The 17,489-nt window shown below is 40.9% G+C and overlaps 1 protein-coding gene across 5 annotated transcripts in view; it reads left to right on the top strand.

Moving 5' to 3' along the window:
• The window catches only part of dock10 (dedicator of cytokinesis 10), a 65,130-nt gene that overhangs the window by 8,805 nt on the left and 38,836 nt on the right, over positions 1–17,489 (top strand). Inside the window, exon 1 of one of the 5 annotated variants that reach the window (XM_084951942.1) lies at positions 10,701–11,730. The exons of 1 other annotated variant lie outside the window; for it this stretch is intronic. In XM_084951942.1, the coding sequence (XP_084808068.1) occupies positions 11,572–11,730 (159 nt within the window). In that variant the 5' untranslated portion in view covers positions 10,701–11,571. Of the gene's footprint in view, positions 1–10,700; positions 11,731–17,489 lie in introns of those variants that run through there. 3 more of the 5 variants (XM_084951938.1, XM_084951943.1, XM_084951939.1) reach the window with 3 other exon arrangements.

Here is a 17,489-nt window from a genome sequence, read left to right as displayed (position 1 = left end):
GGCTTTTCTTATACACTTAAATTCCCTAATTGTCTAAAATTCCTGACGCCCTCACTCCTTTCCCCAAGTCTCTGTGGATTACTTTGCCCTTTGGTTGAAAATTGTTATGTTGAATCAGAGGTAAATGCAGATTGTTGCCCTCTTTGAGCCTCCTTGCCGACATGCCTTTCTGTTTAAGATAATGTTTTGTCACTTGTCACTAAACGCTTGCTCAAAGTGAATAGTTGGGTGTGTAAATATTTTCATGTTTACAAACAATGATATTTGAAAAAGAATTTTTCCCCTCAAACTTTGTAAATTTGCAGCAATCACAGTCTTAAAGACTGACTGTGACTTTTGAGGTATTCTAGACTTCTTGAAGCACCTCCCACAGCTTTTTTCTGATTAGTTTGATGGGCACTTCCTAGATACCAAATAATCAGAAGCTCAGTTTTGGAGCTGTGATTTGGGTCGTTGTCCTGCTTTAGGAGGAAAGTGGTTTCAACAGCTTCCACAGGGTATGGCTTTGCCTTGCAAAATGCAGCGGAAGCTTTGCTTGTTCAAGATTCCTTTCATCCTGTACAAAAATCACCCTCTTTACCACCATCCTTAAAAGACAGCTTCAGGCACTCATTCAGCATCATTTTCAGCAAGTTTGCCTTTTTGATCCAGAAACCTCAAATTTAAATTTCTCTGCATATATGTATTTTTCAGTCTTACTTTGTCCATTGACTGTATTTTGTTACCAGCCCTAATCTTTTTCTTCCATTGGCCAGTCTCAGATTTGACTTTTTCGTCTCTTCTTAGAAGGCCATTTTCCTTCTGTTGCTTCTTAACTGTTGATATTGAGGCTGCTGTTTTGGCGGGATACCATTCAATGAGGTTTCCAGGTGAGGACCTGTACCGCTTCTGTTTCTCAAACTAGACTATAATGTATTTGGCTCAGTTGTCCACAGACAAGTCACCCCCTTTTTTTACCCGGTTTGACGCTATAAAGGCCGATGCTACACATACTTAGCTGATTTGTTTAGCTTTTTTAATCAGCAAAATCATAACAGGAAATGTGATTAACTTGCATCAGCTAAAGTACTGCACCACTGGATGATACGAAAATTCAAATTAATGATTACAAATGTACTTTTCTTTCAACAACCTGGGAAGTTGACTATAAACTTTTGAACAGTAGTGTATATGTTGTATGTATAAGGGATTAGAGGGGATGAATAGCTCTTTGACATTTGTTATGACTGAGAGATGGCTATGGCTGGAGACGACTCAGTCTCGTTTGGCAAATGACAGTAGGAACGTGCACTGCCAGGCCATGGTGTGTGTCAGCTCTGATATTCTCAATGACTCATTCAGCAAGGACAGAGGAATGAAAGCAAAGAGAAAATATCTGAGCCTGTCACTGCTGACACTGACTTCTACTGAATTCACCCACTGTTTGAACTGCATGATGCGCTGCACATTGATGTCAGTAGTGTGAGTGTTTGCTGGCTGTGAGCACAGGAAATTCTTTTTCTTTTTTTATGTCATACACGTAGCCTTGTAGTTTCAGACTGTCAGTTCTTGAATTGTATTAGAAGAAAAAAACGTCTGTTTAGTCTAGGTAGGAAAAGTGGGCAGAGAGAAAGTATGTGCCTGCCTGTATGTCAGTGTTTGCGAGAGGTCACATGAGAGGAGGAGTGACAGAGAGCGAGAGAGGTCCCCGGGGCTCCGTGCATTGTGCCAGTGTGCGTTTACAATAGGCTCTTTGGAAAGGCTTCACAGCCAGTGAACTGCTCTATTTAGACTTAGCCGACCAGGCTTTGCCTCACTGGAGCTCGACTTTTATCCTCTCTTTTTCTAAAGCTCTTGGTTTAGCCTCACCATCCTGCCCTGCACCTCAGTAAGACACTCAGCTCCTGTCTGTCCAGTGTCTGGTCACAGTCCTCACGGTGGGGGTCGTGTGGTGGTGATGGTGTTGGGGGTCCACTTCACATACTGCTCTAAGAATAGTTCAGTAGCTCTCTGTGAGTGAATTGCAGTGTTGTCTCTCTCCTTCATGTTGCATTCCAGAGTAGGAGGCCTGAATATGCAACGTCTGCTACCCTTCGACTCCCATGTTCTGCTGCCTTCGCCCTCTTGTATCTGCATACTTACTTGCACTCTGAGGCGCTGATATGTGATCTGGACTTTTCCTCGTTAACTCTTTTCAACGATTGGAGGGGGTAAGATGGAGACACCCCAGGAGTGATCTAATTAAGCAACAAATTGGCAGGATGGAATAATATTTTAGCTGCCACCAGCTGGAGAGGACATCCTTAAAATCTGTAAACTAACAAACAAACATGTTTTTGCAAGATGTTTGAATCTTTCAGGTGTTTTTTCTTCCTATTTACTCTGGTTGTGCCCACCTTACTGTTTACACCATTTGACAGCAAAATAGATACCAACATAAATTCACACATACACACAAACTGACTTAAATGGAGTTTTTAATGCCAGTTTATAATGGATTGTAAGCAGCATTAAGCTGTATTCAATCAAATTAGGAATCTGTTATAAAGCTACTTTTTTTTGGTGAATAAATGGACAATCATTTAAAAAAAAGTCCAACAAAGTTTTATCTTTAAAATAAATTGCTTCACACTTTGGAAAGTAGCAGGAATTTTTCACTCCCATGAACCAGTTAAATTAGCACAGAGACTGTAAACAGGGTGGCTTGTAGTTTCCACAGCCGATTAGAGTTTACAGAATACACTATTGAGATATTCATCTACTGGGTTGGATTTTTTTATTTTTTTTTTAATTGTTGGGATTTTTTGTTGGGAGTTTTTAAAAAGGTTGAAAGGGTTTACTGTCTCGTTACCATTGTTATCTTTGTCACTAGATTTTGTTTCTTTTTTTCAAAAATGAACCTTGTTAAGGTTACATTACGTCATGTCGGTATTTCTGCTTCTTAAACTGAACTATATTTGTGAGCTGGCCGTACCGTAATCGAAGTGAAAGAAAAATAATAAATAGCTTGTTATGGTATAGTGTGGTTTGTCAGATGACGTCACATGTTCAAGAGTGTTCCATCGTGATACAGCCACTGGTTGCTAGGGGAAAACCTGACTGGTTGGCAGCGGTTCCTGGAAGTTGCTGACTCTTGCTGAGTGAAATCAGATGCACCAAAAACCTCCCAGGGTTGTAGAATCTGGACTCCTAGGTCTGTGTGTTTTGGACTTCAGCAGTCATTTTCCCAGCAACTGCCATCAACCTGCAGCAGCCACTTGCAACCACTCAGGGACTGGTGGCTATCAGACAACTGCTGGAGACCCTTATTCACTTGATGCTTCATTATTACCATGATTTTCATATGTCCAAAATAACCAACAAGTTAATGTCACGTGGTTAGAGGTAATGTGTCTGCAAAGTCTCAGTAGTCAGTCTTTTGTTTTGTTTTGGGTTTTTTTTTGGTTTTTTGTAATTGCTGATATTAGCTTTTCGTTTTATGTTTTGGATTTACTGGCTTACTGTGCATTTGCACTCCCTAATAGTTTGTGCCTTAACTCTGTATCTTTCTCTGTGCATACAAGACACATCAATTTTATGTGGCTTAAATGTCAGCCAAAGAGGGAATCTGCAAAAGAAATAGGAAAAGAAAAGCTTGGGGCAGAGTGAGAGACAGAAGAGGTATTTTGAGTTTTTAGGCGGTGGGAGAAGAGGGAAAGAGGAAAAGGTAAGGGAGGATAGCACGAGGAAAAGTCTTAAGAACAGCTGCGTCCTTATTCTAAACTGGGACCTCGGGGAAAGGGAGCAGAGCTGAGTGGGCATCTGGTAGACTGTTAGCACTGGTTTAGAGGTTATACAGAGGTTACATGTAGGCTTTGTGTAGGTGTCATATGCAGGCGTTCTTACTGAATGATTTATTGCAATTCAGGCAATCACATGGGCTTTTCTAGAACAGTGAAGATTTAGACTGGGGGTTGATATGAGGTGTTATGATGATTTTTCACTGATTAGCCTAGAATGAAGCTGATATTATTTTTCTGTCTATGTCCCCAGTAGCTTATTATCACACTATCCATTGTGCTGGTATGTGTCTCTGGCATGGCTGCGTAAAAGTAAATATTAGCTTGGGCCTGATTTAGGATGAATATGGCAAGTTCAGAGTAAGGACACATTTTTCAAGCTACCACAGTTACAGGAAACAGAAATCATTAGGGGTAATTGCTCAAGGAATAGTTACGGTTTCCTAGTGTCAGTGGGCCAGGCTGCAATGGGAGTAGAGTTCGGATTTGGGGGTACTTCAGGGTTTGATTTGGCTAGCCTCAAGAAATGATTAAAGTGTCTCGTTGGTTGGAGATTCCCTCACCTGGACAGGAAATAGGAGAGGCCAAACAGCTGTGTAAATGGTCCAGATAGGATCACAGAGGAACAACTATGACTACTGTGGCAGAGTGGAATTCATTATGTTGCTGTAGCACTTTCTCCAGTAATATCAAGTTTTGATGAACAGATTAATATTGGCAAACCCTCCCCTCTCAGCAGCGAAGGCTCGTCTCTGTTCGTGATTAATGTTCTCTCTGTTGGATGGAGAAGCACAATTTAAAGGGGCTGGTCTTTTTTTTTTTTAAGTCACATTACCTTAAGCCTCGCTTGCTGTATGAGCTTCTGCTATCTACATTTATAAACATGAACTAACAAAGCAGAATTGAAACATACTGTAAAGTATAGGGAGTGGGGGGGGCAGAAGAAAGTATAAAAAGCCTTCCTGCTTCATCCAGATCAATGTGCATTATCCCAAATATTTATTGCTGAGCGCATAGGAAGCTGGTGACCTCAGCTGTTCACGCTTGACTGCTGTGGCCAGACAAGACAGGGAAGGGGGGAAGGAGAGAACAGCGGGGAGACGTAGAGAGAGATGCCACGTGGGAGATTGAATTAATGAGACACAAGCTGTGTGACAGTATAGCTGTGTGTCTGTCGGATGCTCTGCCTGCATGACTGCCTAATTATATGTCTCTTATTCGTCTTATGATGCATGTTTCCAAATGTGGGAATGAGCGCATGCATGTGAGCATGAAGCAGGGTGGAGGACAGGTGTATGCTGTTTTGACCTTTTTTAGTTTTATTACCATTAGCTCCAATAAGCGCTAGCTAAAAAAACAGATTTGCAGAGTAGATAAGGAGACAATAAGATGCTACAAGTATCGCAAGTGGAAGCTTTAAGGGAGAATTATTTCGCACAGCTAACACAAGTGTCGATACTAACATGAAGAACTAATTACAAGAAGAGGAATATCAGCATCTGGTGGTTTAATAACTTGATGGTAGTTTTTTTTTGTGAGTGACATCTTGTTATATTTCATATAACTCTATAAACAATGCAATAAACAGAAAGTATATTTTAAAAGTTCAATCTTTGCAGGCAGCTTTAAGCTTTCCCTTTCACTTAATAATGTTATACATAATTACACCCCTGATGAGTTCTTATCTCTAATTTCACACTGTCAGGTTCTATTTCTTTTATTATTCACTGTTGTAAAGGTGATGGTCTGTTCAAATGCCGCACCTATATATGCAGATGTCTACATGTATACTATGCAAAGGGTTGAAGCGTTCTTCCCAGGGTAAGATAATTGGCTACTAAGAAAATAGTTGTCATTTTTAACAATGCAGCTCATTTTCTGGCAGCTGCTCCTCACTAGCCGTCTCTCTTTCATATTCTCCATCTCATCTGCTCTTTTGTCCCCTCCCCCAAACATCCCTCCTGCCTCAGGAGTTTAGTTCTCAGTTTAAGACATTTTAATAGCTTCCTTTTCTAAACAAACCAGCTGCCAGAGGACCAGATAGTTGCTCTGGCACAGAGCGCCTCCTGGAGGTCATTTCTTATAGACTAGGGCAACCAACAGCAGCACGGGGGTGTGGGGACAGGCATTTCCTCGTCAGCCACACAGGCTGCTGTATTGAGTCATCAGCACTAGATGGCATTGGCAGTGTGTTGTAGCTCTGAAGTCAGTGCTTCCTGTAACCTCACCCAGCTCAGTGCAGAGGCAGACAGAATCTGTGAAAGAGTCCGCAGTATCTTCCTCTTTGATCAATAATTCTGCACAGGCACATTCACAAATGAGAGCTGTGATGCAGTTTTGCAGTTTTGCAGTAGGGCACTATGTTCATCACATGAATCACTTTACCCTGTAGATTGCACAGGGCGAGGTGGCGGAAAGGAAATCGACATCATTGAGATGGTCTTACAGCTTTGTTAAGAATGCATTCTTTTCAGGTATTGTTTGGCCACAGCTGCTGCAAACTGGGGATAAACTGTACATTTCTGCAGGCGCCTAAAACACTGTTGAAAAAAGTTGAAAAAAAATGTCTCACTTTAGATCTCGTGTGTCTTCCTGTTTGTGTTGTGATGGTGTGCTGCGGTGACACACTCGAGCTCTGAGGTTTTACTGAGAACAGAACATCAGGATGAAAAAGCACTATCACAAGTGATATCATGTGATTAGCTTAGTAAAAGTACTACACAGCGACACCTGAAACTGCAAACATTTTCTTTGCTTTATCTCCCCTTAGCACCTCTCTGCTGCAAGCTCCTTTTCAAGAACTACCACAACTCACCTGAACAAATGTTGCAGAAACATATGTGTGCAGAAAAAAAAGCTCCTTAAATTATCCCCCTAACAAACTCCTAAGAAAGTGATCCCATCGTATTTATCTGGGGGCTTGGAGCCTTAAGAATTCCTCTCCTGACTCTGTCCTACTTCAGCTACTCACGTCTTTGAATGTCACAAGTGAAACCCTGCACATGTGCTTGCTGTGTGAGACGAGGAGGGTAGTTTAAGCAACAATGAGGTTAACCCTGTGTTGCTCTAGTTGCACTATGAGTGCCAGTGGCAAAGCTATAGTCTGTTGAGAGCCAAGTGCCTTTGATTGACAGCATTCTTCCTGTTGTGGTATCCATGGGAACAGGTTAGTGTTTTCCCAACTAAACTCTTTAGAGTTCTGCACCACATCAAACACGGCTGCTATGAGTCAGCCTCCAGCTCTACAGGGAACCTAACTATAGCAGAGCTAACTGCTTACAAGGCAGTGTGCAGGAGTTTTAATGGACTGTGGTTTCCTACTTGGCCTAGTTGGCTGAGGTATTTGAAGTCTGTAAAATGGCTTATGTTTGTCTTTTGCTAAAATAGTTTACCTCTGTGTGTTTGCAGCATGCACACTGTCATTAAAGCTCCTGCAAAACTGTTGCTTTGTCACTTCTAGTGTTGTTTAGCAGAGTAACAAATCTGCAGAGGGGTTATAGAGACTGAGGCTCTACAGCTGGAAAACATTAACTCCACAGAAAAATGGCAGCACACTGCCCTGCACACCCCAGTGATGTCATCTATTATAAAAGTTCAAACTTGCACAAAACATAACCCCAGTCACAAATAACCCTACAAAAGCATATGTAAGCACACATACAGTCAGACATACTTAAAGACATATCGCAAAGATAAAAATGGACGGGCACCATTTCTGATTGAGCAGGTTAGAAAGCCACAACATTCCAATACCACTTGTTATAAAAGGTTAAAAGTTTTTACCTGGAAATCCCCAAAAATTACTGGCTACTGATTAGCTTATGTGTGCTCCAAATAGTGTCTGTATAACTTCTGTTATTTCTCCTAAAGCCGCCGTCAAAAATAGCATTTAATTTCCAAGTTAAATCATCTCTCCTTCTCCTTTAAGACAGAAAGTGAAGTGAAACACCGATAAAGCATGACTCTGTTCAGATGTGCAAGATTAAATAATAAAAGACATCATAGTCTCAAACCAACACGCTTCTTATAGCATAGGTTTTGTCAAATCGTGGGAAATAAATATTACAAAAAAGTTTTTAAACATTTTGATATTTTTAATCACCTTGTTATCCAAAGAAATTTCAGTAAATATAACATGTCATTATTTAAAAATATCAAAAACATCTACTTAGACTCTTTAGATCAGCGGTCCCCAACCCCCGGGCCTCGGACCGGTACCGGTCCGTGAGTCGTTTGGTACCGGGCCGCAAGAGTTGAGACTCAGGTGTGAAATGTATGGTTTTCAGGGTTTTTATCGGTTTTCAGCGTTATTTTGTTATCGTTTTTATGATTAACTCGGTTTTCCTGGGTCTTTTCACGTGTGTTATGAATAAATCTTATTTTTTCAGTACCGGTACTAGTTTTATTTTGTTGTATTTATCCGCGACACCTTAAAGGCCGGTCCGTGAAAACATTGTCGGGCATAAACCGGTCCGTGGCGCAAAAAAGGTTGGAGACCGCTGCTTTAGAGGATAGTTCTGAAGTACTTGTTAATGTAGGCATGCAATTGCTCCTTTTAGTAGAACTGTACTTACAGAAGCCAGTGTAATATTTGGAAACAGTTTGAAAGTGTGTGGAAGGAGTAAATGAGAGTACAAGATCAAGATAGCTGTGTAACACGGAGACTTTTCTGTCAACTAGAGGGCATGGCTGTGTGGGCATATTTTCATGACAGGACCATTGTGGAGGCCTGGCATACAAACAAAGCTCATCTCTGTGGTTCTGTGTGTAATAGCTGCGCTGCTATAAGGCATGTTCCTCTGAATATCCTTCAGTGAGAGGCAGGGGACTTGGAAGCAGAGAGGCGGCGGTGGTGGGTGCGGTTAATGTTTCTCTCCACATAGTACATTGTACTGGTCATATGCACTGTCATCTCTTACTGAGTGGGGCATGTTAATATTTGTACACTGTGTGGGAGAGGAATTGCAATTCCGTACATGCAAGAATCTATGCGTCTGTTTTTGTGTTTTGTGTTTTGTGGTGTCCGTTGTGTGTTATATTTAGCTATGGTAAAGCATTATAATAATTATCATTTATGTGGGTGGGGGGTGTGATTTTTCTGCCACTCTGACACGGTCATTAATGACCTTAATCATGACTTAACAACATCACCATGGTTACCGCCTACACTCTGCAGGGAACTAGGAGTGTGCAAACGCCTGAACCTGTAGATTATGTGTCTCCTGGTTATAATTCTCCTGATGGGCTTATACATACACACACCCAATTATTATATAGTAAAGATAGAATGTGTAAAATAATGTCCCATGTTGCTATTCTTCCTATTGCAGTGCTTGAAATATGCAGCATTTTGAGCTGATTAGTTATATTGTAGTGGAATATTCTAGCCATCCATCCATTTGTCCAATTCAGGGTCATAGGGAGGGCTAGAACCTGTTCAGAGAGTATACTCTGGTCTCCACTCTGTTGCAGGGCTAATAAAGAAAGACAGGAAATCGAATTAGAATGCCTAATTAATGTACGCAACCCCATACCTGTTTTTGGACTGTGGGAGGAAGCCAAAGCACAGAGAGAAAACCCACGCAGAAAGATGGAGAACATGCAAGGGCCTCAGCAGACCGTGGATTCAAACTCGGCAACTTTCTTGCATTGAGGCAAAATAGCTGTGTAACATGGAGACTTTGCTAACCACTAATCCACTGTGCCGCCCATCATGGAAAATTACTTTTTCAAATCTGCCTTCTCTCCTAATGAGCACTAACTATTTGCTATTATGATTTATTTAGTGCTTTATATTTAGAAGTGAATAGGAGGTGCTTTAGGCGGACTGTATAGTCTAAAAAGTGAATACTGTAGGTGTATTCAAGGGCAACTCTTCTGTCTATAAAAAAAAGTCTGGTTTTATAGAAATCTATGAGAAAACGACCCTGCTGTTCATTTGCTTACTGACCCCTGCAAATACATTCCTAATGAGATAATGGTCTCAAACATTAGTTCAGGGTCTAAGAGAAAATGGATGGTTAATTGTCCATCCATCCATTTTCTCAGCCACTTACCAATTTCTGTTGGCGGAAGGTGACATCCTGGAGACTTTATGCATGATAATTAATTTCACGCATGAATATTAATTGTGTAACTTGTGGTCCCAGTCGCCATAAACTAGACAGTGATGGAGGTCATGCTTTAGGTTGTATTTTTGGTGACTGACATATCACTTTCTTATGAGCATGCAGTTTTCTCAGTTTCTCAGAAAGATCCAGCGAGTCTCATGATGTCGTTCTTCTAAAACTAAATAGGGCAACGATCATAAAGATAAGATTTTGCAAACGATTGGGCGACATCACAGTAGATTTGTTTCTCATCTGCTAAAACAGTGCTGTTCCTTATTTTTTTGTTTTTTGTTTGATTGATTCTTGTCTATCTCAGCCTCTCAGCTAGTGGTACTTTGACCCAGCTCAGCTCCATTTTTCCTTAGTAAAATATGTATGTAACTTTTATAGTGATAATAACTGACAAAAATGGCAGAGTACAGTAAACCAAACACAAAAGCTGCAAAACTCCTCTTCAACAACCTTTGCCTGACAATAGTTACAGGCATAGTTTCCTAAAATCTATATTTTGGTCTGCTTCTGGTTCAGCAAGTTCAACTGGCAAGAAAAACAAAGAAGATTTTATAATAATAAGAATTTCAAATTGCTGTAAAACATATGAAAACCATTTCGTTCTGTGAATACACATTTTTTGTTTCTTTCAGTTAAGCCAAACACTGTGAAAATGGAACATGAACAATAAAGCAAGACCAGATGTTTTGGTGACATGAAAAAAAATGGCAAAAGTGATCGTCACTGGCACTCAGAGACAGCTAAAAGTAATGTAATAGATTTTTTTATGTGGAATACTTCGCTTGGTGTCCCAATACCTACCTATGTGCTAAAGTTACTGGAAGTTCTCATCTGTTCTCTGCAGCCCTCTGCAGACTTTGCCCGTAAAGCCACCCACTTCCCACTTTCCATCCACTTTTCATTCAATAGCCTCTCTCACAACTCCACAACTCTCTCCACTGAGCCTCACTCTCTGCCAGCCTCCAATTTGGAGCATTATGCAGGATGTACTGTAGAAAACCAATGCTTACACATCACAATCATTATGCTCTTTCTTTTAAAAAAAAGCAACAGTTTATTTTACCTAATCAACCAGAATGTAGGATAGCATAACTGTGGCTTAGCTCATAAACCGCAATAACACAAACTGAGCCAGTAGAGCTCTGACTTGAAAAGGACTGGTGTAATTGGGAGACAAATGGGGAAGGACATAGCAGCAGAATGAAAATCAAGAAAAAAAGATGTGTGTGCAGGAGTCTGTGTGTATTGCAGCTGGTTCTGGTCAGCTGACTCCTATTGCTGACTCTGATTTGTTCGATGAGCTCGGCTGGGCTGAACCATGCACAGCTGCAGTCGGTGTGTGTGTGTCTATTAGAAGAGGGAAAGCGAGAGGGAGAGACATGTAAAGCTGCCAGTGTGTTAGCTCAGCAGCATTAGGAGCAGGACACCGGAGCAGAGCAGTTCAGCGAAAACAAAACTGGCAAAGCAGGACTGGGAGAAGTGAAATTGGAGAGGAAAGCTGGGACGGGCACAGGGAGTTTAGGATGGAGCTTTAGTTACTGCATTGGGCTTGAACCACGTACAGCAGCACTGGCTGGACCAGGGGCTGAACTGAGCTGTTCAGGGCAAACTGCTGTGCCTCAGTTCAGGTGACGCTCACACTGCCAGACGGAATCAGGACAGGCTGGACTTGGAGTCTCCAGCTTTGGATTATGGGTTGCTCGGCCAGTGTGGTACTGCTCCTGCGCTCAGTGGGCGGGGCCGACTGCGGTCACATGTGTTCACGACAGGACCAGCTGTCACTGGATGCTGCCACGCCCACCTTAGAAGGTTATACCACTACCACGCCATCTCTGACCATCGTTGTAATGGTAACCAGCACAAGTGCACCTCAAGTTTCCATGCATGCACGTGTGGGCAGTTTGTGGGAACTTCAGCATGTTCCTGTTGTGTAATTGTGTGCTTCATTACAGTAAATCTTTTTTACAGATTTTCATATTTAATGAATACCTTAAGGTAAAATTCCTGTTTGAGTTTCTCTGTTTTGTAATATTACCTTCTGCATACTTTTGGACTTCTCCTGCCAAACTTTCCCTCTTTTTAATTGCCTTGGTTTTTTACACCCTTTGTCTCTCTTGCTGCTTTTGATATATGATCAATGACTGGGGCCTGGCTGTTTCCCCTCACAGCTGAGAGCCTAAAGGACGGAAATGGAAAGAGGAGACTAGAGAGGGGGTTGGTAAGGTCAGACATAAGGAATCTAGTTTCTGTGGGAAAAAATCTGCTTTCTCTGCGTATGGTGTACAGAGGAGATGATAAAAATAGCTATTTAAACAAAACCATTACTGAGATGTTGGGTGGGAGATGTTTGACTGAGTGAATCAATGACTGCATGAAAGAATCCATGACTGGATAAGAGAACTGCCGAATGAATGAAATAAAAAAATAACTTGTTTCTCCTTTCTGACTGTTTTCATTACGTGTCAGCCATCTGTTTGGTCTCTGCACCAGCTTGTCTTGGCCAGATTTTTTTTAATTCCCATTGTGATCCCAGTTTCTGTAAGCCCAGTGGAAAAAATGTTAGACATTTGGCAGAAATGGGATCTTTACAGTCCCCCTTTCTGTTTCTTCGTTTCCCCCGTCTCACTCCACTCCATAAACCCCGTCTCTTTTGGTGCCTGTTTTCTGGGCTCTGTAGTAAACGAGAGTCACAATAGTTTATTTTTCAAAATCATCTTAGTCAGCAGATCCCTGTGAGCAAAGGAGCATCAGCTGATCTATTCAGGCCAGGTTGTGCTTGAAACTAGTGCACTCGCTCTGCATTAACTAGTCTTTTTCACCAGCATGTTGTGTTTCCAGGTCACAGTGAGACATTCATCATTGCCAGCAGCTTTGCCAAAATCTTGCTGTAAAATGTGCAGCTGGAAGCCTAAATAAAAATACAATGCCACTTCCAAAAAAGCTGGGATGCTGTGCTAAATGTAAATAAAAACAGATTGCAGTGGTCTGCAAATCTCATAAACCCATATTGTATTCACAATAGAACATAGAAAACTTATCAAATGTTTAATCTGAGAAAATTTGATGGCAGCAACACATCTCACATCTCAACACAACACATCTCCAAAAAGCTGGGACAGGGCCATGTTTACAATGTTAAAGCATCCCCTCTTCTTTGAACAACAGTCTGTAAACCTGCTGCCGGACATCTGGGAGAGGAATATATTCCTTCTCTCGTCTGGTTTGGCTGCTCACTAGTCCTTAATAATGTGCCAAATGTTTTTAATCAGTGAAAGGTTTGTACTGCGGGCAGAATCGGGACTCTTCTATTAAAAAACCTTGCCTTTCTTACAGTTGACGTGATGCTTTTCTGCATCATGTCTATATATGGCTCCTTTAAAATACATTTGTGGGTGGCATGGTGAACCGTGTATACAGATAGTGATTTCTGGAGGTGTTGCTGAGGCCATGCAGTGATTTTCTTTGCAGGTGGCACTGTTTTTAATGCAGTGCCACCTGGGACCTGAAGATCACGGGGCTCAAATACTGATTTTAATTCTTGTCCCTTGCGCACAGAGATTTCTCCAGATTCTCTGAATCTGTTGATGATACTATGTACTGCAGATGTTAAGATACTTATCATTTATCATTTTGATAAGTTTTAAAATGTCCCTTCCTATTAGTACCACTTACTTTTCCAGCGTTTAGTTGCCACTGAGATTTGTTGCTTCCATCAAATTCAGACCGAGTTGCTGTGAATAAAATATTGGTTTCTGAGATTTACAAATCATGCATTCTGTTTTGATTTACATTTTACATTTACATTTTGTTTTTAAATGTTGTGTGGGGTTGTAAAGCAATTGGCAATAGACACCCATACTTATCAAAAAGAAATAAGTCAACCGACTGTCACTTTTGAGCCCTTTCGGGTCACTGAGGTCTCTGGAAAATGGCCAATGTTTGAAAATGTTTGTTCTGCTTCAGGTTTCTGCCAGTTAGCTTTATTAGTTCATATAATTTTACAAATCTACTTGTTTAAGCATCCATCAATGCACCTAAAAACAATAAAAAATAAAAACAAACAAATTGCTTCAGTCTTCATTCTGTTTTGGTTGTGACAAATGTGAAACTGAGGTTTATAGACCACCGGTGTACACTGTGTAGGGCCATTATTCTGAAGCGATTACATTGCACAATCAGTATTCACATTCACTTATTGTAGAAAATGTGATCTGGACCAATGTAAAACTGACTCTAAGGGTTATGAAAAGTTTGCCATTTTTTAATGCTGTTTCCAGTTTTTGACTGGCTCTTAAGCCATTTCTCAACATTTTTGGAAAAACTCCTTTGTGACCATGAAACCGATGTCATAAATTTGTTATAAATATGTCATAAATATCTAGAAGAACCTCTATCCCTCCACCTCGCCATCAAAGTATGACACGTTGTCTCCTCTGCCACACATGTGGTGGTCAGGCCGGGCTGCAAATTCTGCAGTTTCCCCTTAGCCACTGTCAGTCCTCTTCATACTGAAGTCTCTAGTTTCTTTGAGTGACTTTCAATAATGTGTCAGGGATTAACAAAACAAATTGGAAAATATGTGTCCATTTGCTGTGAAACCAGAGCTGTTTGTGGTTTTCAAAATGGTCCTCACACAGCTGAATGGAGAAGCTAAAAAAAAGATTTTAAAACATTTGATTTGCATTTTGCAGGAGGCGTGAAAGATGCTCATTGAACCACTAACTCCACACGCCAACTTGCCCCAAAAGAAGTAGAAATGTTGTTTTTCGTGAAATGAATGGCTTCTCTTAGAAGTGTCCCCATCAGTTCCACCGTGTCTCTTACCAGACCATGTATTGCTATAATGATGTAAAGCAGATGGCTTATGTCTGGGTTCTGTTCCTCTGTGCTGTCTCAGCAGCTGTCTCTGTCCCCCTCTTTCTCTTAATCCCTATCAGTCTCTCACACTATTTATCTTCTTCTAAACTCCCTCTCCCTCTCTGTTTTTGTCACACTTTCTCACATCTCTCCCTTTACAAGATAACATCCTCTTGAATCTGTCTAGCAATCTACAAATGACACAGACCAGCTTGTGTACATGGTGTGCAAAGTGGGGAAACCTAATTCATCTTCCTTTTTTTTTTTTTTTTTTTTTTTTTTATTTAGCTATCTGGCTTAATAATATGTCATCTTATATTTATTTTCTTCTTTTCTCTTTTAACTAAATTAGACGTCTATGTTCATGGATATGCTTGATGAAAGCAATAGAGTCTAGTGATCTATTTGCATCCTCCATACAGCTGTAGTTTACCAACATCAGCACCCACTCTTCCTCACTCCTGCCAAGAGGAAAAGAAGAAACAGAGGGAGTGTGGGACTTACGGAAAGTTGTTAAAATCTATGTTGAATAGGTTGAGAAAGAAGAAAGAAGCAAGCTGGGGAGAAACAGAGTGTAAAATAAAGTCGTTTTCTGCTATTTGATGAGCTGAGGAAGCTATAGAGGAAGGAAGGGAGCTGGGGTAGAACAAGGGAAAGGAAAAGAGTGAAAGAAGGGGAGGATGCAACTGCTGCTTTTTAGTTGTGTCGGCATTGCCGACTGGAAGGAGTGCAGCACTAAGAGTGTAATCTGTGTTTCAAATACAAAACATCAAAACCATGAAATTAAACATGCAACTGGATAAGTTTTTAAAGACATCTTATAAATTGCATTGAAGACTGCAAAATAAATTACTTGCTCAAAGTAAAATAGAAGTCTTTGCATTTGAGACCTTTGCATTTCATACTTTTGTATGTGACCTGACTGGCATCGAGCTTGATTATGTGGGAAACTGTCTTCACACTTCACCTCAATACGTGCTAATCAAGAAAAATCAGCTACCCACTCCTAGTCACTATCTAGATCTTGTGGCCATAGGTGAGGATAAGAAGGTAGATTTTATGCTTAGCTCTCTCCTTACTACAACAGACCGGTGCAGTGTCCACATCACTGCAGATGCCATGACAATCTCTGCTCTGATTTCCCCTCACTCATGAACAGCGGCCCAAGATACTTAAACTCTTCCACTTGAGGCAACAACTCATCCATGAGATGGGGTGAGCATTCCACCCTCTTCCAGCTGAGGACCATGGTCTCAGACATGGAGGCGCTGACTCTCATCCCAGCTGCTGCAGACTCAGTTGCATACCACCCTGCTGCAAACTGGAGGTCACTGCCTGATGAGGTCAGAAAAAGCACATCAAACAAGATGTGATCCTGAAGCCACCATAGTGTAGACAGTTCACCAATTGGCAACACCCAGATATCTAATTGGCTACCTCCCAACCCCAACTGGTCACGGCAGATGGCTGCCCCTCCCTGAGAGTGATTCTGACAGGGGTTTCTTCCTGTTAAAAGGAAGTTTTGCCTTGTCACAGTTGCCAGGTAGTTGCTTAAATGAGGTCATTTGATTGTTGGGGTTTCTCTCTATTATTTCAAGGTCTTTACCTCACAATATAAATTGCTTTGAGCAACTGTTGTTGTGATTTAGAGCTATATCAATAAAATGGAATTGAATTAGACAATTAATAATGCATACTGTGCAAGAGAAATTGCATTTTATAAGTGAAATGAAAGCTTTCAGGGAAATACAACTTGTGCCCAAGTTTTCAGAGATATCCCTGAGAAAGGACAGTTATGTGCAAAAGTCTTAAGCCCTCATTCAATTACATTCTGCTAGGAAGACAGGAGGCAGGTGCAAACATACCTGGGATGCAGCATATAAGACAACACAGCCTAAACTCTCCTAGGCAAGCTTTTGTGTAGTTTATTAAAATAGTCTTCAGGAATATTTCTTCAGCTTTCTCCAAAGCTTTTCTTTGGATGTTGGCTGATCCTACACTGATTCACACTGCTTGAGGGCTTTAGGGAGGCCAGTCCATGACTTATCGTTTTCCACCATGTGGTTTTCCTTCCAGGGATTTTATTGCATTGGCATTTTTGTTTGGAATCATTGTCATGCTGAAAAGTTAAGGTGTTGCCAGACACTTTCCAGATAGTAATGCATTGTGGATCAAAATCTGATGTTGCTTTTCTGCCTTCATAATTAAACATTTTAACAAGATCCCCAACAGCACTGTCTAAAATGCTGCCCCAAACTATGACATAGACTCAGCTGAGTTGTACAGATGGCTGCAGGCACTCACTGTGCTATACTGATGATGAGTTGAACAAAAAATAAATAAATTTGGATTCAATGTGACTCGCTGAAAATGAATGAAAAAAGCAGACAATGTCCAAAGAAAAAAATGTGAAAATGTGAAAACCTTCAGAAAGCCTGGAGAGTCTTTGCTCAAGACCACTTTAAAAATGACAAGACAAAACAAAGAAATGAGAGTTGGCTCAAGACTGTCGCACAATAGTGTTTAATTTGCAACGCTAATAGCACGTCCAATTTTAATTTACTATATTAAAACATGCAGAATTTGTAACAGTGGTGAATATAGATACTACATCTATATTATTCATGGTCGTCTGCTCTTCGAGGACTTCCCAAATCACCTTCATGCATCCAGTTAAAATCCTGCAAAACCATGACGGTGAGATCCCGTATAACACCTAAGCAGATACATATGTTTATATATATCATCAAAA

The sequence above is a fragment of the Perissodus microlepis genome, chromosome 14 (genome assembly GCF_051167445.1).
Source record: "Perissodus microlepis isolate ML-2025 ecotype Zambia chromosome 14, ASM5116744v1, whole genome shotgun sequence".
Classification (NCBI taxonomy): Eukaryota; Metazoa; Chordata; class Actinopteri; order Cichliformes; family Cichlidae; genus Perissodus; species Perissodus microlepis.
Note: the sequence above shows the minus strand (reverse complement) of the source record. Positions and strands in the feature narration are given on the sequence as shown.